Source organism: Pseudophryne corroboree, chromosome 9 (assembly GCF_028390025.1).
Source record: "Pseudophryne corroboree isolate aPseCor3 chromosome 9, aPseCor3.hap2, whole genome shotgun sequence".
In the NCBI taxonomy this organism is placed as follows: Eukaryota; Metazoa; Chordata; class Amphibia; order Anura; family Myobatrachidae; genus Pseudophryne; species Pseudophryne corroboree.
In genome coordinates this window covers 122,355,944-122,381,038 of record NC_086452.1, presented here as the reverse complement: position 1 = coordinate 122,381,038, position 25,095 = coordinate 122,355,944, and the positions used below count along the sequence as shown (strand labels likewise).

Here is a 25,095-nt window from a genome sequence, read left to right as displayed (position 1 = left end):
GCTCCCGGTGCGCTCCCGGTCCCCCCACCACCCACCTCTTCCTTCCCCACAACACAGCCAGCTGTCCTTCCAGCTGCAGGGAGGAGGAGCCCCGCGACTACGTGCAGACGTCTCCTCCTGGTGCTAGGAGATGCAGGACACCCCGCACACCTTCTTACCTGGTGGTGCAGGTATAACAAGGGGCAGCTCTTACCGCATTGTGATATTAATCGTACATATGCGTAGACAGCTGGGATACCCTAAATCTATTGGCCAAGCGCCTGCTACCTTCTGCCTCCTTTTGTAAGCCCCTTCTCTTATTGCCCCGGCGGCGTCTATCAATACTCATGGGCATGCACACCTTGATGGTCCAGAGCACCATGAGGCAGAGCACTGCAGAGATGGAGTGGACAGTGCAGTTTGGTAAACAAACAACTGGCGGGATGACAATCCACCGGGTAGTACATTGCCCTGGCCCGCAGCGCCTCCTCTGCCAGGTCTGCCACAGTGCCAGGTCTGCCACAAGCCCCTCTCACCCTGTCATGTGATTAAAAGAAGAGTCTATAGGGTATTTGTAGTGGCATTGCCGACATCCTGGCAATGCTTTAAAGTGGCTGGTGTTTTAAGGTGGCAATCATTGAAAAGGCAAAACCTTGCATTTTAAATGATTGCTACTTTTAAGCATCAGCCTAACTTGCTGGGATATTGACAATGCCTGCAATTCATAGGCTATTACATTCACCCCTATATGTTCAGCACACAGAAAATAAACGTAATTAAAAGTCAAAACAATATTGTACATATAAAGTGCTTATCCTTAGCATGATGGTACAATTAAGAATGAGAGAACTTGTGTAATCAGATTAAACGTGTCTAGTCTGTATGCTTCTTAAATCAGTCTGTAAATGTGGTGTGTAAAATGTGGGAAATGCATTGAAGTAATGCTATTTTACTGAGGCTATATACAGGGGTGTAGTATGGTATGCCGGCGGTCGGGCTCCCGGCGACCAGCATACCGGCGCCGGGAGCCCGACCGCCGGCATACCGACAGTGTGGCAAGCGCAAATGAGCCCCTTGCGGACTCGCTGCGCTCGCCACGCTGCGGGCACGGGGGCGCGCTACGCGCGCCACACTATTTAATTCTCCTTCCAGGGGGGTCGTGGACCCCCACGAGGGAGAATAAGTGTCGGCAGGGCTGTTTCTAGCCAATTTGGCTCCCAGTGCGAGATTTAAAAATGCGCCCCATGACATAAAAAAATGTGACACCCCCCCTACACGCACACACCTAGATTATAAAAAAACTTCCGTGCGCACCCGACAAGGGGGCGTGGCCTCATATAAATGGGCGTGGCCTCATCTAAATGGGCATGACCTCGTCTGAAAAGACTACCTCACAATCCCGTTTTTGACCCTGCTCCAACAGATCACGACCACCACAGGAAAAAAAATTCTACCATATTAAGCCCCACACAGTAATGCCCCCTGCACCATATTATACCACACACTGCAATGCCCTTGATACATTAAATCCCCACACTACGGCAGGCAAGAGTCCCCATTTCACACATTACGGCAGGTGTCCCCATTTTACACATTGAGAGAGAGAGAGAGAGAGAGAGAGAGAATACTTACAGAGGCGATTACCGCTCTTCGGCCCACCTCACCAGTCGCTCCTCGCGCCGGCCTTTCCCTCTTCCTAACTTGGATCCCACTCCGTATTCCGCTCGGGGGGGGGGGGGGGGTTCGCGGAGTGACGGGGTTGCGTCGTGACGTAACGACGCAGCCGCGTCATTCCGTGAAACTCCGCCCCCCGAGCGGGTTACTCAGGGGGAAATAGGAGGGGGAAACAGGGATCCACAGTTAGTTGCACTGCTCGCCTGCCCCAAGAAACGGCCCTGAGTGTCGGCATGCCGGCTGTCGGGATCCCGGCACCGGTATAATGTGCACCGGGATCCCGACAGCCGGCATACTGGAGACCACCCATATACAGTATGTAATTTACTACACTTATTTTCAGAACCCATAATGCAACTACTTGTATTGTGTCTCTGTTAGAGAGATGCATCAAAGCTTGGAGAGAAATACACTGGAGGAAGGTTTTCAAACACAGCCTGTAAAACGACAGAAGCTGATTGTTAGTACGTTATCTCTCTCCATTTTATCACTCTCTAGACTTTGATACGCATCCCCCTATATCACATCTCTCCTTACACCTTCATCTCTAGAACACTGAACAAAATATGGCAGATTTGTATTGAGAAATTAAATGAAAGTTGCTTACTCAGTAACAAATATGAATATGTTGTTTGTTTGTTTGTTTGTTTGTTTGTTTTCTAGGAAGACACTGCAGATAATGTTTTAGAAATCGCAGATCATGTTTCTTCATGCTTGGAGAAAGCTCTTGTAAGTTATATTTACATTATTTTCATTTATAGACTAAAGTTAATAAGTCATTAGTGCTTTTTACACAAATAATGTTGTAATTAGTCTAAATGGTAAAATAAATTAAGAAATATACAGTATATAAAACATCCATTAACTATATAGGAAATACAGTTGTTCTAATAACTGCCCGGTGATTGGTTTAGCCTAGCAAATCAAGGGTCTGCTCCTGATTGGCTGATTTTTGTTAGCCAGGCCAACTGGATCTATCACCATGACCATTATAATATATAAGTTTTTTATGTATATGGAAGATTATGTAATTGGTGGAGAATATGGTGGATGCTGTCTAATCAACAATTCCAAATTCCTAGGAACACCTTGCCAGTATCTGGTGCTATTAAATGCTCAATGCATAAATTGTTAGATGTTAGCAATACTGTGGCTAGGGTGATATTAATTAACACATTGTATATAAGTAATAAGTATACACCTAAGTAAACTGTTTTAACTATTTGTAGACTGATTTATTAACAATCTCATTTTAATATTTAAATTTCTAACTCTGAAGTAACAATAAACATACTCTTTTCTGATACTGGGATCTCACAAGACATGGTGGATATCTGCAGACAGTTCTATGCTGCACTTATGATGAACCTGCCCAAACAATATGTGTGAAATTTGTATAGGTTGCTGGATCTCAGAGTTTTCTCTAACCCCTTTCAACTGTCAGTTAATGTATTGTGCCCTAGTTCTGGATGGACTTCAAAACTTTTCCAGTCTGACATATCAGACAAAGCAACCATTACAATATCTGTCAGTAGTATCTCCCTAATGAAGGGGTTCCAGTATACGTCCCTTTAGTTCTACACAGGGCAACAGAGAAGGATGGTGGCTTTAAAGTACCCAGGCAAAGACTTCTCTGGGGGAGGGGGGGTGCAGTCAGGATGCCGGAGATCGGGATGCGGGCACTCGAAAAACCGGTGCCAGAATCCTGACACGCGGCCAAAATGCTGACATCACTCTGGAATGCTGACACTGGAATCCTGACCGGCTACATCTCGAATTCTAGAGTTTAGCAATGGGTGGGGGTTAGGATTAGGCTGCAGGAAAGGAAGGGTTAGGGTTAGGCTGTAGGGAGGGGGGGTAGGGTTAGGCACCCACAAGGAGGGTTAGGGTTAGAATGCAGGGAGTGGGGGTTAGGTTCAGTCAGCATAGGGAGTTGTGGGGGAGAAGATTAGGTTTATGTTGCGGGAAGGGATGGTTAGGGTAAGAGGGTAAGGATAAGCTTACTTACCTGACCCTAGTTGGGATTCTGAGCATCGACATGCTGGTGTCGGTCGCCGGGATCCCATACACTGGTATTTCATATTAAATCCCTCTGGAGGCCTGCAAGTGAATAGAAGGCAGTACCATGCCCACAAGAATGTTTTAGACATACCCCCCTCAGTCTGCTGCTTGTACTTTGTGACCACCATGGGGTATTGGCAACTCCCACTTCTCACACTTGGGTTTAGACCTGCTATTGATGATCCTGTCTCTCTTTCTTTACTAAATAAAAGTATTTTAAAAATGAATTAATTATATTTCATTGTTCTCTAGAACTCAGGCGAATTCATTACAAATGTTGTTGATGCTGTTTGCAACCTGGTAAGAATGATGTACTGATTTTTTTTAAATACTGTACTTACTATTTTTTGTACAAAATATTTATTTTCTTTCTCTGCATAATGTTAATTGATGCTACTGATTGCACTTAAACACGTAACTTTGTTTCTGCATGCCTATTACAAGTCGTTGGAATAAAATGATCTTCCACTGTGTTATGGCTTCACTGGCTGTTACTGATCATGGATAATGTCCAAAATTAACCATGTGCCCAAATTTTTGTGCAAATGCTTAATGGTTGTGACAAAATACAACTAACAGTAATTAGCAAATATTTAAAGATACAGAATATATATTGTGTTTCTGTGTAATTGTTACTTTACTACAAATTTTTAACAATTGTTATCTTATGATATGTTTTTCCTCCTAATATGTGATCTTTTACAGCTAAACCCCCTTCTACAAGATCAATGCTTGAAAAACATCCAGGTATGCAAATCTTTTCTATAGTCATGTGACCACCAGCAATACAGCAATACACCTGTTACCCAAACTTACCTAGATTTGAAGTTTCCTCTCGGAGGAGCCTGGAGAGGAGATGGGGTGGGATGGACCAGTCGCGTCATTAAACCCTGTGTGGTAAAATGCCACAATTCATGCATATTTCAATAGGGGTAGGGCAAAAATGATACAATTGCCATAGAATTGCATCATTAGGCCATCTGGTGTTGACAGAACCTGAGGGAATTGAACCTGTGGTGAGTGCAGTGAGCCACTGAGCCCACTACATGGAGAGTGCAGCGAGCCCACAAGAGGCTTCATTGCGCTTCCCCACCCCCCACTGACATTCTGTTGGCTGGGATCCCAAGGCTGGTGTGCTGACCTCTGGGATCCTGACCGCTGGCATTATAGTCCCAACCTATAATAACATATTCGTTTCTCAGTGGTGATGCGTCACTATAGCAATTCTCCTTGTCAGACCTTCACATTCTGCCTGATTCTGCATCCTAGACGCCCACGCACTGTTATTCTGCTGTGTTGAGGCAGTGGCAGATGGGTGAGGGGAAGAGAGAGGGAGGGAAGAATATAGGAAAATTGGAGTGGTGGGAGGGGTGAGGATGTGGAGTCTGACATTGTGGTTTGTTAATTGGCAGAGGAAAGCAGATGTTTACTGGGAATTAGAGGTATTTGAGAAGTTTCTCCTCTACGGCATCCTGGGCCTGATTCAGATGTGGAAGGAGGTCCTATCACTGCAGCTTACATGGAAGCAGCAGCGATAGCACTAATATGGTAATGCAGCAGGAGACATCATGCTCCTACTTGCATTAGTGATACAAGCTGTGTCCTAGGAAGCAGCATCAGATCATCTGCACCACCATCGGCTATGTGACCCATGGGGTCGTGCCAGGCGTCCGCTACAGATAAAACAAAAAGCACAGAAAATATCTTCTCTTCCAACGGAGATCCTGACCTTGCCACTCCCCCACAACGGTGGAGACACACCTCCATTTTGGGAAACAGAGGCCTACGTTGCCGCCCCCTTTTTTCCCCTAAACAACATTAGACTGTCAATCACTGACTGTCTGATGCAGTACCGCATCCTACGATGCAGACCAGTACTGCACATGCACATTATATGTCTGGCGCATGTGCAAAGTACCAAACATCAGTATTTTGCAATATGCGCAGCAACTCCATCCACGTCTGAATAAGGCCCCCTGTCAATTTAGTGGCCTCTATAACATTTTTTTTAAGAGATTTAACTTTCAGTATCTCTTGCGTTGATGATGCCAATAAATGTAGCTTTTGCTATTGCTCAGATTAAGCTTCATTGAGATGAAACAAAGTGCATGTTATTTCTAGGAGTTTCCATTACAAAATGATGCAGTTTTCATGAACATATGTTTTTGTGACTTGAAAAAAACAGACAGACACAACGACAGAGAAGAGGATGCCGCACCCACAACTATTAATTAAGTGGCAAGGGCACAATACAAGAGTTTTGAAAGCACAACACAAGATTGTCTAAATGTATCCACTAGTCTTCTGCTGGAGCCTGTTCTATGACAACACCTAACTCAGTACCTAAGACCTATGACAGAGCCATAACTAGGGTTGTGCACCTATACAAAGAGTACATGCCCTTTGGGTGGACCCACCTCCACCCCACGATCACCGATGTGTATGCACTGCCAGCCCGCCACTATTTGCTGACTACTGCCCGCTGCAATTTATAACAGTAGTGGTGCACCCTGCTCCTTCTCTGCTGGGTGCACTGCTACTATTATAAGCTACAGCGGGCAGCGCTGCAGCAGCATGCCCCTTGTGCTCCGTACCATCCCCCATCTCCTGCACTGTCTTCAATTCTTGTTCCGGAAACCCTGGCTGAGCAGCTGTAGCCTAACTCACTAGGATCACCACCGCAGCTTTCCCCAGCTCCCATCATTAGGGAGCTCTCCATCCTCCCACAGTGACCTGCTCCTCAGAGTGAGGAGCTCTATAAGGCAGGATAGCATCAGTGAATGGGTAAGTGCAGTATTTAGGTGAGAGAGATCTGGAGGGGGATTTGTATTGTGTGGCAATATGGCATAATGTGTAAGAGGGGGATTTATACTGTGTGGCAATGTGGCATATTGTGTAAGGAGGGGGTCAGTATTGTGCAGCAAAATGTGTAAGGGGGGATTTGTACTAGGTGGCACAATGTGGGGAATGTAATTGGGTGTGAGAATTAGGAAATTAGAGATTTCGTTAGAGTTCTCCTGTTTTTTTAAAGTGGCAATCATTTACATGGCAAAACCAGGTTGATTTTGCCATGTAAATGATTGCCACTTTCAAAAAAAAAAAAAAAACAGGAGAACACTCCCAAATTCTCTCACTTCTTGATTCTCACACCATATTACATTTTCCCCAACGTGTTAGGGGGGATTTGTACTGTGCGGCAATCTGTCATACTGTGAAGGGGGGAATTGAACTGTGTAGCATAATGTGTAGTAGGAGTTGTACCATGTGGCATAATGTGTAAGGAGCATTACTACTATATGGCATATTGTGTAAGGGGCATCACTTCTGTGGCATAATGTGTAATGTGCACTACTACTGTGTGGTATAATTTCTAAGTGGCACTACTAGTGTATGGGGTAACCTGTATAAGGGACACTACTGTGTAGTGTAATGTGTATAAGGGGCACTACTGTATGGCATAATGTGAATTGAGGGTACTGTAGTGTGGCCATGCCCCTTCCCCATGAGATCATGACCCTTTTTGGGGGGTAAGCGCCTTCGGCACACACTGTCCCTATTTAAAATATTGTGGGGCAACAAAACTCTTTCTGGCACAGGACACTGAAATGTTTAGTTACAACTCTGGACCTAAGTATCACTTAATTTTCAGTGTTCTATATGAACTAAGGTTGTTTGAAACCTATGTTGTCAGCTGGTGCATAATAGTACGCAGAAGATAGTCTATGCTACTTATGCTATAACCTCACTGTGTCTACCCTCTCACCTACAACATGCTGTATATGGATATATGGGGATGAATTTAGGTCAAACTACTAGATCACAATGTTTTATGTTGCTTAACCCTGCTCCACCTTTATATACTGTACATTCTAATTATTTTATGGTTATTGAAATTACAGTTTACTGCAGAGGTTCCCAAACGCGGTCCTCAAGGCACCTCAACAGTCGTTTTTAGGTTTTAGGTATAACCATGGCTCAGCACAGATGGTTAAATCAAATTGAGGTGTTAACTAAGTCACCTGTGGCCAAGCATGGATACATTTAAAACCAGGACCGTTGGGGTGCCTTGAGGACCGCATTTGGGAACCTCTGACTGACATTTCCCATAAATGTGTGTAGTTTCTATGAACATCTGCATTTAATCACTTTTTATTTGTTTCATTTTAGGCCGTGGTTACAAAGACAACTGACAGCGTGGTAAATATTCATACATGTTTGTAGTATGCTTACTCACCATACATAGGTGACATAACATAGAGGCATTCAGAAAGACAGTGCTTTTCCATGAGTCTGATTGATAGAATACAGGGTTGAACATGGCCTCTTCAGTCCCCTACCTGGCTAGTGATAGCAGTTAGCACTAGTGTCATCTCCCTGCTGGGACTTCAAATCTGAACCATGTAGGGGTGACACAGTACAACAGGGCTATGTGTCACTAGTACTGTATAGTTGTCTATGTATACATGAAGATAATGCATGTCTGAGCAGTCCCCACCGTCCTTATTTCTCATTTCGATACCAGTTGAAATGATCCAAATGTTCATACATAACCAGCACGTATATTCACTGTGCTAACAATAACAAAGAGGCTCTTCAATTTGAAAGGATCTCATATTATAACAAATAAACAACTATAGTCAGTGGTGGAAGAGGGAATTTAGTGGCGGTATAGTAAATGTACCTGAATGGCTGGGGGCCACCTAGTCTCCGAAGTTCTAAAGAACTTAAAAGGTTTAACATTAATTTAAGCAGTAATTTGAGATGTTTTTCACTTTATTATTATTATTATTATTATTATTATTTTAGGAAGATGAAATCTTGCACACACACATACAGACTAAAGCATTGTTCCTGTGCAGTTCACATCAATCTGTCACGGTAACCGGGTATGGACTTTTCCATTAATACCCTATAGAAGGACTCCAGTGGCAGGGTACCATATGTCTCCATCTTCCATATTCAACTCAGCACAATCTCTCCAGCAACATACACCTCATCCAGTTCCTGAATATTCTATTCCCAGTATCTCTCCAACTTCTGTAATCACATCCAATGTAATGGTAAACCTTTGTTCCTAGGGAAATACAGTTAACGCAATCCCTAGAGGCCAGTTTGTTTTTTTGTGTGCACAGTGCATACACAAGTTGTGTCCACCTATCCTACATAAAATGGTAGACTCTGACCCTGTATATAACACACTATTTCTATATTACTATAGTCAAGAGAACAATTTTACATCTGCCAGATACCACATGGATTAAAGCTGTTGTTGCAATGAACAACTAAAAAGGAAATTTATAAAGTAACACATCATAAGTCCAGGAAAATGCATGCACATGACATAAGCACATATGCATATAGTCCAAGTTCAAGCAAGGTTAGAAGCAGTGGTGTATATATAATGGTTGCAAGGTGTGCGGTACACACACTGCACACAATGCACCCATTTTTTAAAATACATATCCTTCTGGAGTCCCGCATCAGCACCAGTAGTGGTGCGCTGGTCTCCAGGAAACTTATGCAGCATCTATTTTCCCTGAGACCTGTGCATATGCACTGTACTCTGGTACAGGGCTACAGTCTCTAGTGACCCTAGTGTTCAGAGTTCCGCTGCAATGCCGGCTAGGCAGCTAGAATGGAGGGGGCCCAGATGGAGACTGCACATTGGCCTCCTCCTCTCTTAAGACGCCCCTGATTTGTAGTAACTTCCACTCTCTGGATAACTGTGCAGACACTTATTTTATTCATGTCTAAAATGATTTCAATGATTTTGTCCTGTTTATGAAACTAGTTATAAGAATGAAAAATGACACAAAAAATAAGTGCTGCCCGGTACTGCGTACCCCCCGGGTACCGCCAGAAAAAAAAGCAGTGCTACTAACAGAACATTTGAATTGTGTTCTCGAAGCTGCCCTTCAATACCTCATACACCTAGCATCTGTATACCATAGAGCGCAAGATGCCCAACATGACTGAGATGCATTTTGTTATGTTACATCCTTATTCCAAAATGGAATAAATGCATTTTTTCCCTCAAAATTCTACACACAATGGGGGTCATTCCGAGTTGTTCGCTCGTAAGTTTATTTTGCAACGGAGCGATTAGTCGCAAACTGCGCATGCGCAATGTTCGCAGTACGCCTGCGCCAAGTAAATTAGCACAAAAGTTTGTTATTTTACTCACGGCCTAACAAAGTTTTTTCATCGTTCTGGTGATCGTAGTGTGATTGACAGGAAGTGGGTGTTTCTGGGCGAAAACTGGCCATTTTATGGGAGTGTGCGGAAAAACGCTGGCGTTTCTGGGAAAAACGCGGGAGTGTCTGAAGAAACGGGGGAGTGTCTGGGTGAACGCTGGGTGTGTTTGCGACGTCAAACCAGGAACGAAACTGACTGAACTGATCGCAGTGTAGGAGTAAGTCTCGAGCTACTCAGAAACTGCTAAGAAATTTCTAATCGCAATTCTGCAAATTTTTCGTTCGCAATTCTGCTATGCTAATATACACTCCCAGAGGGCGGCGGCTTAGCGTGTGCAATGCTGCTAAAAGCAGCTAGCGAGCGAACAACTCGGAATGAGGGCCAATACCCCACAATGACACTGTGAAAAAAAAAAATTTTCTTGCACATTTATGAAGAATAAAAAAACTAAGAAATTACATGTACATAAGTATTCACAGCCTGTGCCTTGAAGCTCAAATTGAGCTCAGGTGCATCCTGTTTGCAGTGTTCATCCTTGAGTTGTTCCTACAGTTTAATTGGAGTCAACCTGTGGTAAATTCAGTTTATTGGACATGATTCGGAAAGGCACACACCTGTCTGTATAAGGTCCCACACTTGACAGTGCATGTCTGAGCACAAACTAAGCATGAAGTCAAAGGAATTTGTCTGTAGACCTCCAAGACAGGATTGTCTCGAGGGACAAATCTGGGGAAGGGTACAGAAAAATATCTGTTACTTTGAATGTCCCAATGAGCACAGTGGCCTCCATCATCCGTAAATGGAAGAAGTGTGGAACCACCAGGACTCTTCCTAGAACTGGCCGGCCATCTAAACTGAGCAAGAGGGGGAGAAGGGCCCTAGTCAGGGAGGTGACCAAGAACCCGATGGTCAATTTTTCAGAGCTACAGCATTCCTCTGTGGAGAGGGGAGAACCTTCCAGAAGGACGACCATCTCTGCAGCAATCCACCAACCAGGCCTGTACGGTAGAGTGGCCAGACCGAAGCCACTCCTTAGTAAAAAGCACATGGCAGCCCTCCTGAAGTTAGCCAAAATGCACCTGAAGGACTCTCAGACCATGAGAAACAAAATCCTCTGGTCTGATGAGACAAAGATTGAATTCTTTGGCGTTAATGCCAGGCGTCATGTTTGGAGGAAACCAGGCACCGCTCATCACCAGGCCAATACCATACTTACAGGCTGTAATTGCTGCCAAAGGTGCATCAACAAAGTATTGAACAAAGGCTGTGAATACTTATGTACATGTGATTTCTTAGGGGGGGGTTTCAATAAATTAGCAAAAATCTCAAAAAACTTTTTTCACGTTGTTAATATGGGGTATTGTGTGTAGAATTTTGAGCGGAAAATTGAATTTATTCCATTTTTTAATAAGGCTGTAACATAACAAAATGTGGAAAAAGTGAAGCGCTGTGAATACTTTCCGGATGCACTGTATGCATATTAACCTTTGAATAGTATTTAGCTTTTTTTGTTAAATATGTGTAATTACTTCTCTGAGGTGTCATATTAAGTTAAACTATAACTTTTTTCTCTCTTTGTCTTACAGTTAAACGGCGGCGTAAAAAAACTCTTATGTGGTGTAAGGAACAGTAACATTTTTTCCATATGTTGCCAAACTAGTTAACTTCATGTCATTCACAGTTAAAGATCTAAATGGCTATTACCAGATCATGTATAGTTTTCTCTATCAGAGACCGGGCCGGACTGCTCAGCTGGCACTTATGCCAGAATGGCCGATGGCCTGATGGGCCTGGTCTGCCCACACAGAGAGACCAGGACAGGCCAAGCAGCTCGGCTTCTTGGCGCTCTGCTCAGCTGCCTGGCTCACAGAGACAGGGGCTGTATGAGCAGCTCCACCTCCTGGTGCACAGCTGTGCCGCCCAGCATACAGAGAGATAGGGGCGTACTGCAAGGCCAAGCCACAGTGACTCGTGGCGTGCCCCCATGAGCCATGACTATGCCTGGCTGGTCATGCATGTGCACTGTACTTAGCCAGTGATGTTACTGTACTATATTCTACGGTGATGTGTGCAGCAAAACATTGTGATGATACATCGAGACATCCCTGATCAGAGATATTGATTTATCGATGTATCATCACAATGTTCGGATGCGCACATCACCGTACAATATAGTACAGTAACATTAATATATTTCCTGTGTGCCTCCATGGGGTGCCAAACAGAATTAGCAATTATCCTGCCCACAAAGTGCCTTTGCCCTACCATTGCAAATCACTGTAGCCATTTCTCAGCATTGAATCTCACCTTTTAAATCTGCTTATTCTGTTTACATAGAGATATGGGGCCAGATATAATGATGTGGATGTAGTTATGTGACCGGTGGTCACATTACCGGCTGATCCCGTGGTCAGTATGCTGACCGCTGGGATCCCCATCGGCGGTAACGCATACTCAACCCAAATGATGCCCGAGTTCTGACTTTTTCTTAAAGGGGCAATCACCTTCAAGGCATGGTTTTGCCTTGTACGTGATTGCCCTTTTAAAAAACGTCCAAGTTCAGCTGGCATCTCGCACGGCTGCCCAACTCAGGCGTCATTACATCTGGCTCATGACATTTACTGTAAATGTAAAAAATACTTTGAACAGAAAAAAGTCCTGTCTCATTTATACTACAAAATGTGTAATGGAGAATTTCACTTTGAAGAGTGGTGATTTTATATTCATGTTGTAAGATTTATTTATTTCTTTGCACAGAGTGAAGATCAGCTGGATGTGTCTTCAGTTAAAACAACCCTGGTTAGATTTAATCTTTATCTACAGTTTATGTTGTAATATTGCAATTATGTATAACATTCACAAGAGAAACTAAAATTGCTTTCAATATCAAATGGTTTGTCTGGAATGAATTACAATACCTACATATACTTCTATAACACAGAATTATATTTTAGTCTGCAAATTATGGGACTGGTGCACATTAGGTTGCAAAATGGTAGTAAATTACACCTAAAAATACTGCAGAAAAAAATGGGCGTACTGTCGTCCATATGCAGAGGTTGAACTATAATCAATATGCTTTCTGCCTGGCTACAACAGTGTACACAATGGCGTTGAGAGGGATGGGGGCGTGGGTACAAACTACCCGGGCTCAAACTGCTGGAAGGGCTTGGATCCGATATCCCCCCAGTATACTTGTGCTGTTGTCGGCATCAGCAGCGCCATCTTCCCGGTGATCACTTAAAGGAAGATGGTGCCGCACATAGAAAGCAAAGACTCTGGCACTGTGCCAGAGTCTTTGATCTCCAGTGGTCAAATATCACTGGGAAGGTGGTGCTGGCCGAACAGGAGGGACCCGCTTCCTGATAAAGTAAGGAGCAGGTGCCCTCCACTGTGTAACCCCCCCCCCCCAGCGTTAAGGGTGTCATCATGCCCCCTTTTTTAAGCCTGTAACGTGACCCAGCATGGCTCTCTACAGTCCTGAGTGTACATGCACCTACTTTATGCTAGGTACTCTTTAGAACACTATAACCCACTTGCGTCCATGCTATCTTTTCCTTTATGTGCAACAAGCCCATTTGCTATTAGGCTAAAAATATTCCAGTTCAACGGAGCCAACTACCCCTCTTGTACACTCTTAAACAAAAGTTAAAAAACAAAATCGTTTAAGGAAGCTCTCAAAAACAGATTCTATATCTGAGCAATGGAGAAGGCTGGCTTGAAAAGGGCTTTGGCCTAAACGTGTTGCCTATTTAAAACTAAACTAAAGTTTTTTTACTAATACTGTTTATATGTCAATTTATTGTGGCTTATAAATAAACACCTGCATATTTCAACCTAAATTGCGCATTTTGGGAGATCTCACTCTACTACCTAGCACCTCCTTTTCTATTTTCCACTTTTTATCTTTTTAATTCCCCTTTTTATATGGGCCCCCAAACTGCTGCTATCATTGCCCCGACCTGGCCCACTCTGTACATTCCCTGGCAGGCTCACCTCAACATTGCTCAGATGGATCTGTTGCGCGCTCCATTCTCGTGCCTGGCTCCCCACTCTCCCAGTCCAGGCTGCTGATGATGATGTTCGGTGAACGTCCAGTAACAGACAGCAGCTCTGACAGAAGGAGGATGGTGGCCAAGGACATTATCCTCCCCAATCACAACAAAAAAATACCTGTCAGGGTACAAACAGGTAATGCACTAGTGCCTGGTTCCTGGCCCTCTACATTGTGTTTGTGTGTTCACACTTTGCCCTTCCCCTGCTCATTGCAATTAAGCTGTAATGGGGTACTCCAGCCAGCAACCTGCCACTTCAAGATGGCACCTGGCTGCCCAGAGCCACCCTCACTGGCCCCAGTGCCCACCAATATACCCCATAATTGCCACCAGCCATGTGTTTATATCTGTATTATTATTATTATTATTATTATTATTATTATTACAGTAATGCAGAGCCATACTAAAGACATCAAAAGGGGGAGAGGCTGTGCCAATTGTATTGGTGGGCCCCCCACAATTTACAGTAGTTGCACCAGGAGCCAACAAGGCTTAATCTGGCCCTTTTTATATGTCTCTCCTGGCTGCAAATAAAAGGTTAGTTTTTATTAGAGATGAGCGGGTTTGGTTTTACTCAGATTTACTCGGATTTACCCGAAACTCCTTATTGACTCATGGACGTCACGTGTTTTGGTTAGCCAATAAGAAAAATCCAGAAAAAAAGAACTTGCGCTAATTCTGGCGTTAAGAACCGAGTAAATCCGAACCCCCTCATCTCTAATTTTTATGCACTTCCCTTGACTACTTTGTACAGTTTATACTATATTAACAAACTATAGACAACTTGCTACTGAATACTGAGGTTCGCACAGCAATCTGTTCACTTCTACTTTTATTACCTTAAGGGACTGGAGCTAATCTAGCCAATGATCAATTGCTTATATGTGGTTAATCCACTGTGAAAGGTGTCTTTATCACAATTTTTATTGTTAACTCTGTCTTATTATCAATTACATTTATTTGTATTTACTTGAAGTTTCACTATACTTAATTAGGTTACACCAGCGCAGTTTATTTATTTATTCTACGTGTTCATTCACTATCAATTTTTTAAAACTATAAACAAAAATGTTTATGCAAAGTAATCTTTTCTTTTCTCATTTCTTTTCAAGGATTCAGTCACTTGCACTATACTTGAACCGCTTAAAAAGGGACCATTGGTAAGATATGTTTAAGACTATTGGACGTCTTTAAAAAAAAAATGTATTTTGTTTTAGGAAAACAGATCTGACATAATAGGGGGAATGTAATAGGGTGTGAGAATCAGATAGTAAGAGATTTTGTAAGAGTTCTCCTGTTGTTTTTTTGGCAATCATTTACATGGCAAAATCAACATGCCATGTTAAAAAACAAGAGAACTCACACAAAGGGGGTAATTCCAAGTTGATCGCAGCAGGAATTTTGTTAGCAGTTGGGCAAAACCATGGAGGTGATTCCGAGTTGTTCGCTCGCTAGCTGCTTTTAGCAGCATTGCACACGCTAAGCCGCCGCCCTCTGGGAGTGTATCTTAGCTTAGCAGAATTGCGAACGAAAAATTAGCAGAATTGCGAATAGAAAATTCTTAGCAGTTTCTGAGTAGCTCGAGACTTACTCACAAATAGCGATCAGTTCAGTCAGTTTCGTTCCTGATTTGACGTCACACACACGCCCAGCGTTCGGCCAGCCACTCCCCCGTTTCTCCAGACACTCCCGCGTTTTTCCCTGGCACGCCTGCGTTTTTCCGCACACTCCCATAAAACGGCCAGTTTCCGCCCAGAAACATCCACTTCCTGTCAATCACACTACGATCACTTCAACGATGAAAAATCTTTGTTCGGGCGTGAGTAAATCTCCTAAGTTTTGTGTTAAAATACAAACCGCATGCGCATTTTTGCCTTAATCGCTCCGTTGCGAAAATCGGCAACGAGCGAACAACTCAGAATGACCCCCCATGTGCACTGCAGGGGAGGCAGATTTAACATGTGCAGAGACAGTTAGATTTGGGTGTGGTGTGTTCAATCTGCAATCTAATTTGCAGTGTAAAAATAAAGCAGCCAGTATTTACCCTGCACAGAAACAAAATAACCCACCCAAATCTAACTCTTTCTGCACATGTTATATCTGCCTCCCCTGCAGTGCACATGGGGGGTAATTCCAAGTTGATCGCAGCAGGAAATTTTTTAGCAGTTGGGCAAAACCATGTGCACTGCAGGGGGGGCAGATATAACATTTGCAGAGAGAGTTAGATTTGGATGGGTTATTTTGTTTCTGTGCAGGGTAAATACTGGCTGCTTTATTTTTACACTGCAATTTAGATTTCAGTTTAAACACACCACACCCAAATCTAACTGTCTCTGCACATGTTATATCTGCCCCCCCTGCAGTGCACATGGTTTTGCCCAACTGCTAACAAAGTTCCTGCTGCGATCACCTCAGAATTACCCCCAAAATCTCTCACTTTCTGATTCTCATACCCTATTATGTCCTCCCCATTCACTGGTAACTGGTGATTTAATATATCTTGCTTGTACAGTTGATACCTCCCTGCAATTCTTACAAAATATTGCCGTCTCTTTCTGCTGTGTTTACCAGCTGAGTATTTACATCAGTAAGCAGAATCGTTTATGTCTGCTATCTTGATCCAAGACAAAAGGGGGGTATCCAATTGTCTGCAATGCCATTTTGGCAGATGAAAATGTCAGGATATCGCAATTAATGACCGATGGTCATTATCGCGGTATCCTATTACAAACCGTTTTAATCAGCCAAATACGGACCCGTTATCGCACGCAACACGCGGAATCAGGGGTAAGCCCACAGCTACTATCTGGATACAACAATATCTAATGTAAATAGCAGAGAGATGCTATTTTATAATGCAAAACAACTAAACAATAATAACTCTGCCTGAAGATACAGTATAAATAAAGCTAAATAGCACAGATGGAAGCCATAAAGATGAAGCAATATATTAGGTGTGAGTTGCATCAAATATAGTTATAAAGTCATCCGAATGTGGACAAATCCTCGATAGTGCAATTAAACCAAATCCACCTTGTGACATTTATAAATAAATTCTGTAAAAGTTCTTATGTCATTATTTGACATGTATGTAACCGGCTACATTATCATTTAGTACTACACAATATTGGCCTCTCTAATCAACACTATTAAGCACCAAAAGGTTTCTTGCAGACATTCGGACATGTTGATCGAAACCATATCTAAATTATATATAATAATAATCATTTTATTTATATAGCGCTCTTTCTCCAACAGGACTCAAGGCGCTTTACAGATATCAAAAACAATGCACACAATACAGCGGATCTAAGTAATACAGCAATAGATAAGCAACACGGACATAAAAGAAAACCTTAAGCACACAGAAAGCATAATGCATGATTGGTGTAGGCATTTTGGGTAATAACTTCCAAGGGTTGTGTATTCCACCCTCACAAGGTACCAGGTGCGGCAGCCATCTTGGGCGCACAGCGTAGGATTACTCAGAGTGAAATAGTCTACCCCTATAGTGCTTATAACCTGAAACTTTATCATATACATTTGGGACTGATAGGAGCTATTGCACATAAAGCAAAGTCAGTTACACTGTAGGTTTAGTAGTTCTAGGAGTCACATGATTGGATTCACTTAACTGTTGTCAACACACAATGGGGTAAATTTACTAAGGTGGGAGATTTTTAGAACTGGTGATGTTGCCTATAGCAACCAATCAGATCATATCTATTATCTGCTAGAAGCAGCTAGATAAATGGTAAGTAGAATCTGATTGGTTGCCATGGGCAACATCACCAGTTCTAAAAAAATCTCCCACCTTAGTAAATTTACCCCCATGTATGTTGTTTGTATCATTTCTAAATATCTATATTGGAGCTATTTAAATTGTTGTCATGTTAAGCCTGAACATTGTATCCATTCTGTATAATTAAGAAAGTAGTTAACATAGTGATATTTTCCAGAATCAAGTCGCTAATTCAGTTGACAACTTGCTTAAGGGCCTAATGCAGAAATTGCTTGGAACCATTAAGGTAATTATTTCTTATGAATGTTTAGGACTTTCTTTGTTTATTTTTTAACACTCTTATACAGGTCAGAGAAGTTAAAAAGAAGTCTACTTAAACTGACTACCCTAATCATGGACACCCCATAAGTACTTATCCCTGTCTCACCTGATTAATTATTCAGTAATACTCCTTTCAGACCTTAGTAAGAAATAATAATTACCTAGTAACTAGCACATCTTTAAAGAAAAATGTATTTAAATAGGAAATAAAACCATATATTTGCCATTAAAAAAATAGCAAAGGCTGAATAATATTCATGAAAGTGTCACCTTCAAATACACTTCAAATTCCAGGACACAACTGGGTTCAGTGTGAACGGGTGGTATTTCCCAGGTATTTGATGTAGTGTGAATAAGGGACTCAAACGGAGACCTGGGAAATTCCAGGGTTGATAGACCCGGGTCTTATGTCTGAAAGGGGTATTAGTGACAATAAATACAAGTAAAATACAACAATTAATATGCAGCTGTGTCATCGGAAAAAGGCTTTTGACAGGGATGTAGTTATGTGACCAACGTTCAGAAGACTGCCGGTCACAGTACCAACACCTGCATCCCGACCCCTCAAAATTCCGAGAGTCAGCATGCCAACTAATAGGGATTATTCCCAATCATGGGTATCCACGAAGCTGTGGCAAGGGCTTTGTTACGCTAACCACCACCCAACCCCCCCCCCCCTTCCTCGCCAGCATTCTAAACCCCCGGAATCCCGGCGTCGGTATGGATCCCAAACACATGTCACCCATACTCAACTCTTTTGATACACTTGTACTGCTAGTCATATACTTATTAAGGTAAAGATATAGAAATGTAAATGGCACAGTTATGAATTTGTTAACAATAGTTTTGAATATTAGTTTTTAGGCTAATAAAGAGGACACAAAGTTGTAATGAAACAATCAGCCATGTTTTACTATGTTTACAAAGATGTATTTGCCCTAAAATTATACAGTAACAATTTTTACAGCGACGTTAGTACATCCTTGAAACAGAGATGATTCATAAAAATAATTTTAGCCTGAAGGTTACAAGACTTGACATAAGGTCCTAGGGACTTAAATGAATGTGAAATGATGTGACTACTGCAGATTGAAAGATAGCTGCTTAGAACATCAGTTCTTAGAATTTGACTATTCTACCTTTCATTGGGAATATTAATGTAAGCAGATCATCATTTTGTTAATTTGTATAAAATGTCATCTTGCATATCTGTTTTTCTAACATAAAAAAACATAAATAAACCAAATATTGATATTCACAGTCTTGCGCCTACCCTCCTATTCCACACTGTACCATCTTGAAGAATGTAGACTTTGGCAATAAGCAGATTGCATTTTGTATTGTGCAAAAGTGTATATACTTCTATCACTCAGGGATAAAACTGTGATAGAAGAAAATAGTCTGAAGCAATTCAAAATGATTTACATGAATGTGGTGTAAACAAAGAGAACAAATAGGGTTTGTTGGCGCTGTGTGGGTGCGTGTAGGTATCGGTATGCAAATCAGCAGCCACCTGGTGAAGAGGTTGCCAACCTCTTCTCAATGTTATACAAAGAAGAAATGGATTGTGGCGCTTAATAATGCAGAATTATTTATAAAAAAGGGATTTATTCAAAAATCAAAAAACATTAATATAACCAACACATAAACATTTAAAATCACAATAGACCAACAAGTACTTCACAATATAGAATTGTGAATGATAATCAGAGCAACTAGTGTGCAACTAGTTAAATCTAATTTTCTTATAAGGAACAGTGGTGTACTTGGGTAATCAAAACAGATATAGCACTGTGTAGATGCTGGGGTGTAATTACCAGTTTCTCCTATTAGCAAGCGGAGACTCTCAGTTCACAGTCTACGACGGCTTGCTATTCAGTTATCCGCATCAATGCTCCATTCCACACAGTTGGATGTGACACTCTTGTGGGACCAAGATTTCATAGCCTGCAATGTTGAATAGGCCACTGCATGTTTGACCACCGTCTGTGGGCTCAGCCGGGATAATCCTCAACTCTATATCATGCTCTTGTATAGGCGGCAGCCCGGTCCCGGAGAGACTCCATTTTACAAGTGCAGATTAGCAGTAGCGGATCTTGCTACGGGCAAGCAGGACTTTTGCCCGGGGTGCCGCCTTCTGGAGGGCGCCGCACCGTGGCAAGATCCTCTACTGTGCCCCCCGCTGTGTCCACCGCTGTGAAGGGAACTAGACGCTACGCGTCTAGTTTCCCTTCGTGGAGAGGACCTTAGCTGTGCGGTGCGCAATGACGTCATCGCGCACCGCACAGCATTGTGGGACTGACACAGATGCAAGGGGTCATATTTGACCTCTAGTGTCTGTCTGTGCTGCGCTATGGAAGAGACGTCATGACGTCTCTCCCATAGATCCGAGGAGAGAAGCGGCGCCGGCGGAAGTCTGCAGTGGTCGGGAATCAGGAGCGGGGATTGTAAGTATTATTTTTTTGTGTGTGTGTGTGTGTGTGTGTAAGCGGCGCTACTCTACAGGGGGCACAAATGGGGGCACAACTCTACAGGAGTCGTAACTGACCATGCCCCCTGTATGAAGCCACGCCCCTATTTTCTGCCCGGGGTGCCAAAAGGGCTAGAACCGGCCCTGCAGATTAGTGTCAGTTATAGCGATAGGAGAATCCGGTATAAATTATAGTTAAGCCAGTGCTATTTCATATCGCCACTGTACCCAAGCGATTGATCCTCTATATGCTTAAAGCATTTCCCCCGCACTTGGAGCGGCTTTGTCAAGAGCCAGGACTGTGACGCATAATTCAATATTTTTTATTAAATACCAGAATTCCAAGGAAAAAGTCACTTTTATCTCTCAAAGACAGAAAAGATGAGAATGGGCTAAAAAGCATATTAATTGGTCATCTGGAGTGACAAATCCAGAATATCCATATTTGGTAGTGGCGGCATGAAATATGTCCGCAGAAGAACTGGAGAAAATGTGGTACCTGAGTGCACAACATCTACTATGAAGCATCCATTTAGTGTTATGCTGTGGGAATGTATGACAGCAAAAGGTGTGGGATGAATTTATTAGAGATGAGCGCCTGAAATTTTTCGGGTTTTGTGTTTTGGTTTTGGGTTCGGTTCCGCGGCCGTGTTTTGGGTTCGACCGCGTTTTGGCAAAACCTCACCGAATTTTTTTTGTCGGATTCGGGTGTGTTTTGGATTCGGGTGGTTTTTTCAAAAAACCCTAAAAAACATCTTAAAACATTGAATTTGGGGGTCATTTTGATCCCATAGTATTATTAACCTCAATAACCATAATTAACACTCATTTTCAGTCTATTCTGAACACCTTACACCTCACAATATTATTTTTAGTCCTAAAATTTGCACCGAGGTCGCTGGATGACTAAGCTCAGCGACCCTAGTGGCCGACACAAACACCTGGCCCATCTAGGAGTGGCACTGCAGTGTCACGCAGGATGTCCCTTCCAAAAAACCCTCCCCAAACAGCACATGACGCAAAGAAAAATAAAAGAAAAAAGAGGTGCAAGATGGAATTGTCCTTGGGCCCTTCCCACCCACCCTTATGTTGTATAAACAAAACAGGACATGCACACTTTAACCAACCCATCATTTCAGTGACAGGGTCTGCCACACGACTGTGACTGAAATGACGGGTTGGTTTGGACCCCCACCAAAAAAGAAGCAATTAATCTCTCCTTGCACAAACTGGCTCTACAGAGGCAAGATGTCCACCTCATCATCATCCTCCGATATATCACCGTGTTCATCCCCCTCCTCACAGATTATCAATTCGTCCCCACTGGAATCCACCATGTCAGCTCCCTGTGTACTTTGTGGAGGCAATTGCTGCTGGTCAATGTCTCCGCGGAGGAATTGATTATAATTCATTTTAATGAACATCATCTTCTCCACATTTTCTGGATGTAACCTCGTACGCCGATTGCTGACAAGGTGAGCGGCGGCACTAAACACTCTTTCGGAGTACACACTTGTGGGAGGGCAACTTAGGTAGAATAAAGCCAGTTTGTGCAAGGGCCTCCAAATTGCCTCTTTTTCCTGCCAGTATAAGTACGGACTGTGTGACGTGCCTACTTGGATGCGGTCACTCATATAATCCTCCACCATTCTATCAATGGTGAGAGAATCATATGCAGTGACAGTAGACGACATGTCCGTAATGGTTGTCAGGTCCTTCAGTCCGGACCAGATGTCAGCATCAGCAGTCGCTCCAGACTGCCCTGCATCACCGCCAGCGGGTGGGCTCGGAATTCGGATTTGGGATTTCGAAGAATGCACAGTTCTTTGCTGTGCTGCTTTTGCCAGCTTGAGTCTTTTCATTTTTCTAGCGAGAGGCTGAGTGCTTCCATCCTCATGTGAAGCTGAACCACTAGCCATGAACATAGGCCAGGGCCTCAGCCGTTCCTTGCCACTCCGTGTGGTAAATGGCATATTGGCAAGTTTACGCTTCTCCTCCGACAATTTTATTTTAGGTTTTGGAGTCCTTTTTTTTCTGATATTTGGTGTTTTGGATTTGACATGCTCTGTACTATGACATTGGGCATCGGCCTTGGCAGACGACGTTGCTGGCATTTCATCGTCTCGGCCATGACTAGTGGCAGCAGCTTCAGCACGAGGTGGAAGTGGATCTTGATCTTTCCCTAATTTTGGAACCTCAACTTTTTTGTTCTCCATATTTTATAGGCAGAACTAAAAGGCACCTCAGGTAAACAATGGAGATGGATGGATTGGATACTAGTATACAATTATGGACGGACTGCCACGGTTAGGTGGTATAAAAAAACCACGGTTAGGTGGTATATAATACAATTATGGATGGACGGACTGCCTGCCGAGTTCCGACACAGAGGTAGCCACAGCCGTGAACTACCGCACTGTACACTGGTTGATAAAGAGATAGTAGTATACTCGTAACAACTAGTATGACACTATGACGACGGTATAAAAAATGAAAAAAAAACCACGGTTAGGTGGTATATATTATAATAATAATACAATTATGGATGGACGGACTGCCTGCCGACTGCCGACACAGAGGTAGCCACAGCCGTGAACTACCGCACTGTACACTGGTTGATAAAGAGATAGTAGTATACTCGTAACAACTAGTATGACACTATGACGACGGTATAAAGAATGAAAAAAAAACCACGGTTAGGTGGTATATATTATAATAATAATACAATTATGGATGGACGGACTGCCTGCCGACTGCCGACACAGAGGTAGCCACAGCCGTGAACTACCGCACTGTACACTGGTTGATAAAGAGATAGTAGTATACTCGTAACAACTAGTATGACACTATGACGACGGTATAAAGAATGAAAAAAAAACCACGGTTAGGTGGTATATATTATAATAATAATACAATTATGGATGGACGGACTGCCTGCCGACTGCCGACACAGAGGTAGCCACAGCCGTGAACTACCGCACTGTACACTGGTTGATAAAGAGATAGTACTATACTCGTAACAACTAGTATGACACTATGACGACGGTATAAAGAAAGAAAAAAAAATACCACGGTTAGGTGGTATATATTATAATAATAATACAATTATGGATGGACGGACTGCCTGCCGACTGCCGACACAGAGGTAGCCACAGCCGTGAACTACCGCACTGTACACTGGTTGATAAAGAGATAGTAGTATACTCGTAACAACTAGTATGACACTATGACGGTATAAAGAATGAAAAAAAAACCACGGTTAGGTGGTATATATTATAATAATAATACAATTATGGATGGACGGACTGCCTGCCGACTGCCGACACAGAGGTAGCCACAGCCGTGAACTACCGCACTGTACACTGGTTGATAAAGAGATAGTAGTATACTCGTAACAACTAGTATGACACTATGACGACGGTATAAAGAAAGAAAAAAAAATACCACGGTTAGGTGGTATATATTGTAATACAATTATGGATGGACGGACTGCCTGCCGAGTTCCGACTGCCGACACAGAGGTAGCCACAGCCGTGAACTACCGCACTGTACTGTGTCTGCTGCTAATATAGACTGGTTGATAAAGAGATAGTATACAATACATACAACAATATACTACTATACTGGTGGTCAGGCACTGGTCACCACTAGTCACACTGGCAGTGGCACTCCTGCAGCAAAAGTGTGCACTGTTTAATTTTAAATTAATATAATATTATGTACTCCTGGGGGCTCCTGCTATAACAACCTGCAGTGCTCCCCAGTCTCCCCCACAATTATTATAAGCTTTGCCTTTTATACATTGATGTGCAGCACACTGGGCTGAGCTGAGTGCACACAGACTGAGTCACACTGTGTGACTGGCTGCTGCTGTGTATCGTTTTTTTTCAGGCAGAGAACGGATATAGCAGAGAACGGATATATTATATTAAAATAAATAAAAGTTAACTAACAACAACTGCACTGGTCACTGTGGTAAACTCTGTCTGACTCTGCACAATCTCTCTCTCTCTTCTAATCTAATTTCTAATGGAGAGGACGCCAGCCACGTCCTCTCCCTATCAATCTCAATGCACGTGTGAAAATGGCGGCGACGCGCGGCTCCTTATATAGAATCCGAGTCTCGCGAGAATCCGACAGCGTCATGATGACGTTCGGGCGCGCTCGGGTTAACCGAGCAAGGCGGGAGGATCCGAGTCTGCTCGGACCCGTAAAAAAAACATGAAGTTCGTGCGGGTTCGGTTTCAGAGAAACCGAACCCGCTCATCTCTAGAATTTATATGATCAATGGCACTTCAAATAGCAGCACATACATCAGTGTCCAGCAGTGGGGAGGGGGGAGCACAGAGGCGTTTCTATAATGATTGCAGTGTGTGCGGTGCACACAGGCTACTGGGTCCAGGGGGGCCCACACAGCACACACTGCACCTATATATTATACTTACCCCTCCGGAGTCCCTGGTCGGCAGGCCTGCACCAAAGACAGAAATCACTTGGAAAATGGGTGCTGCTGCCATTTCCGAGTGATTTGCACATGCGCACTGGAGATGTTCCCGGGAACAAGATGTGGGCGCCATGTTCCCGGAGACCTGCGCATG

General features: G+C 43.1%; 1 protein-coding gene across 1 annotated transcript in view; it reads left to right on the top strand.

The window, feature by feature from the left end:
• Positions 1-25,095, top strand: part of LOC134956770 (uncharacterized) — a 47,792-nt gene that overhangs the window by 14,546 nt on the left and 8,151 nt on the right. Inside the window, exons 6-13 of the mRNA XM_063938732.1 lie at positions 2,317-2,382; positions 3,967-4,014; positions 4,420-4,461; positions 7,882-7,911; positions 11,496-11,528; positions 12,667-12,708; positions 15,077-15,124; positions 17,924-17,992. Coding sequence (XP_063794802.1) covers positions 2,317-2,382; positions 3,967-4,014; positions 4,420-4,461; positions 7,882-7,911; positions 11,496-11,528; positions 12,667-12,708; positions 15,077-15,124; positions 17,924-17,992 — 378 coding nt within the window. The remainder of the gene's footprint in view (positions 1-2,316; positions 2,383-3,966; positions 4,015-4,419; positions 4,462-7,881; positions 7,912-11,495; positions 11,529-12,666; positions 12,709-15,076; positions 15,125-17,923; positions 17,993-25,095) is intronic.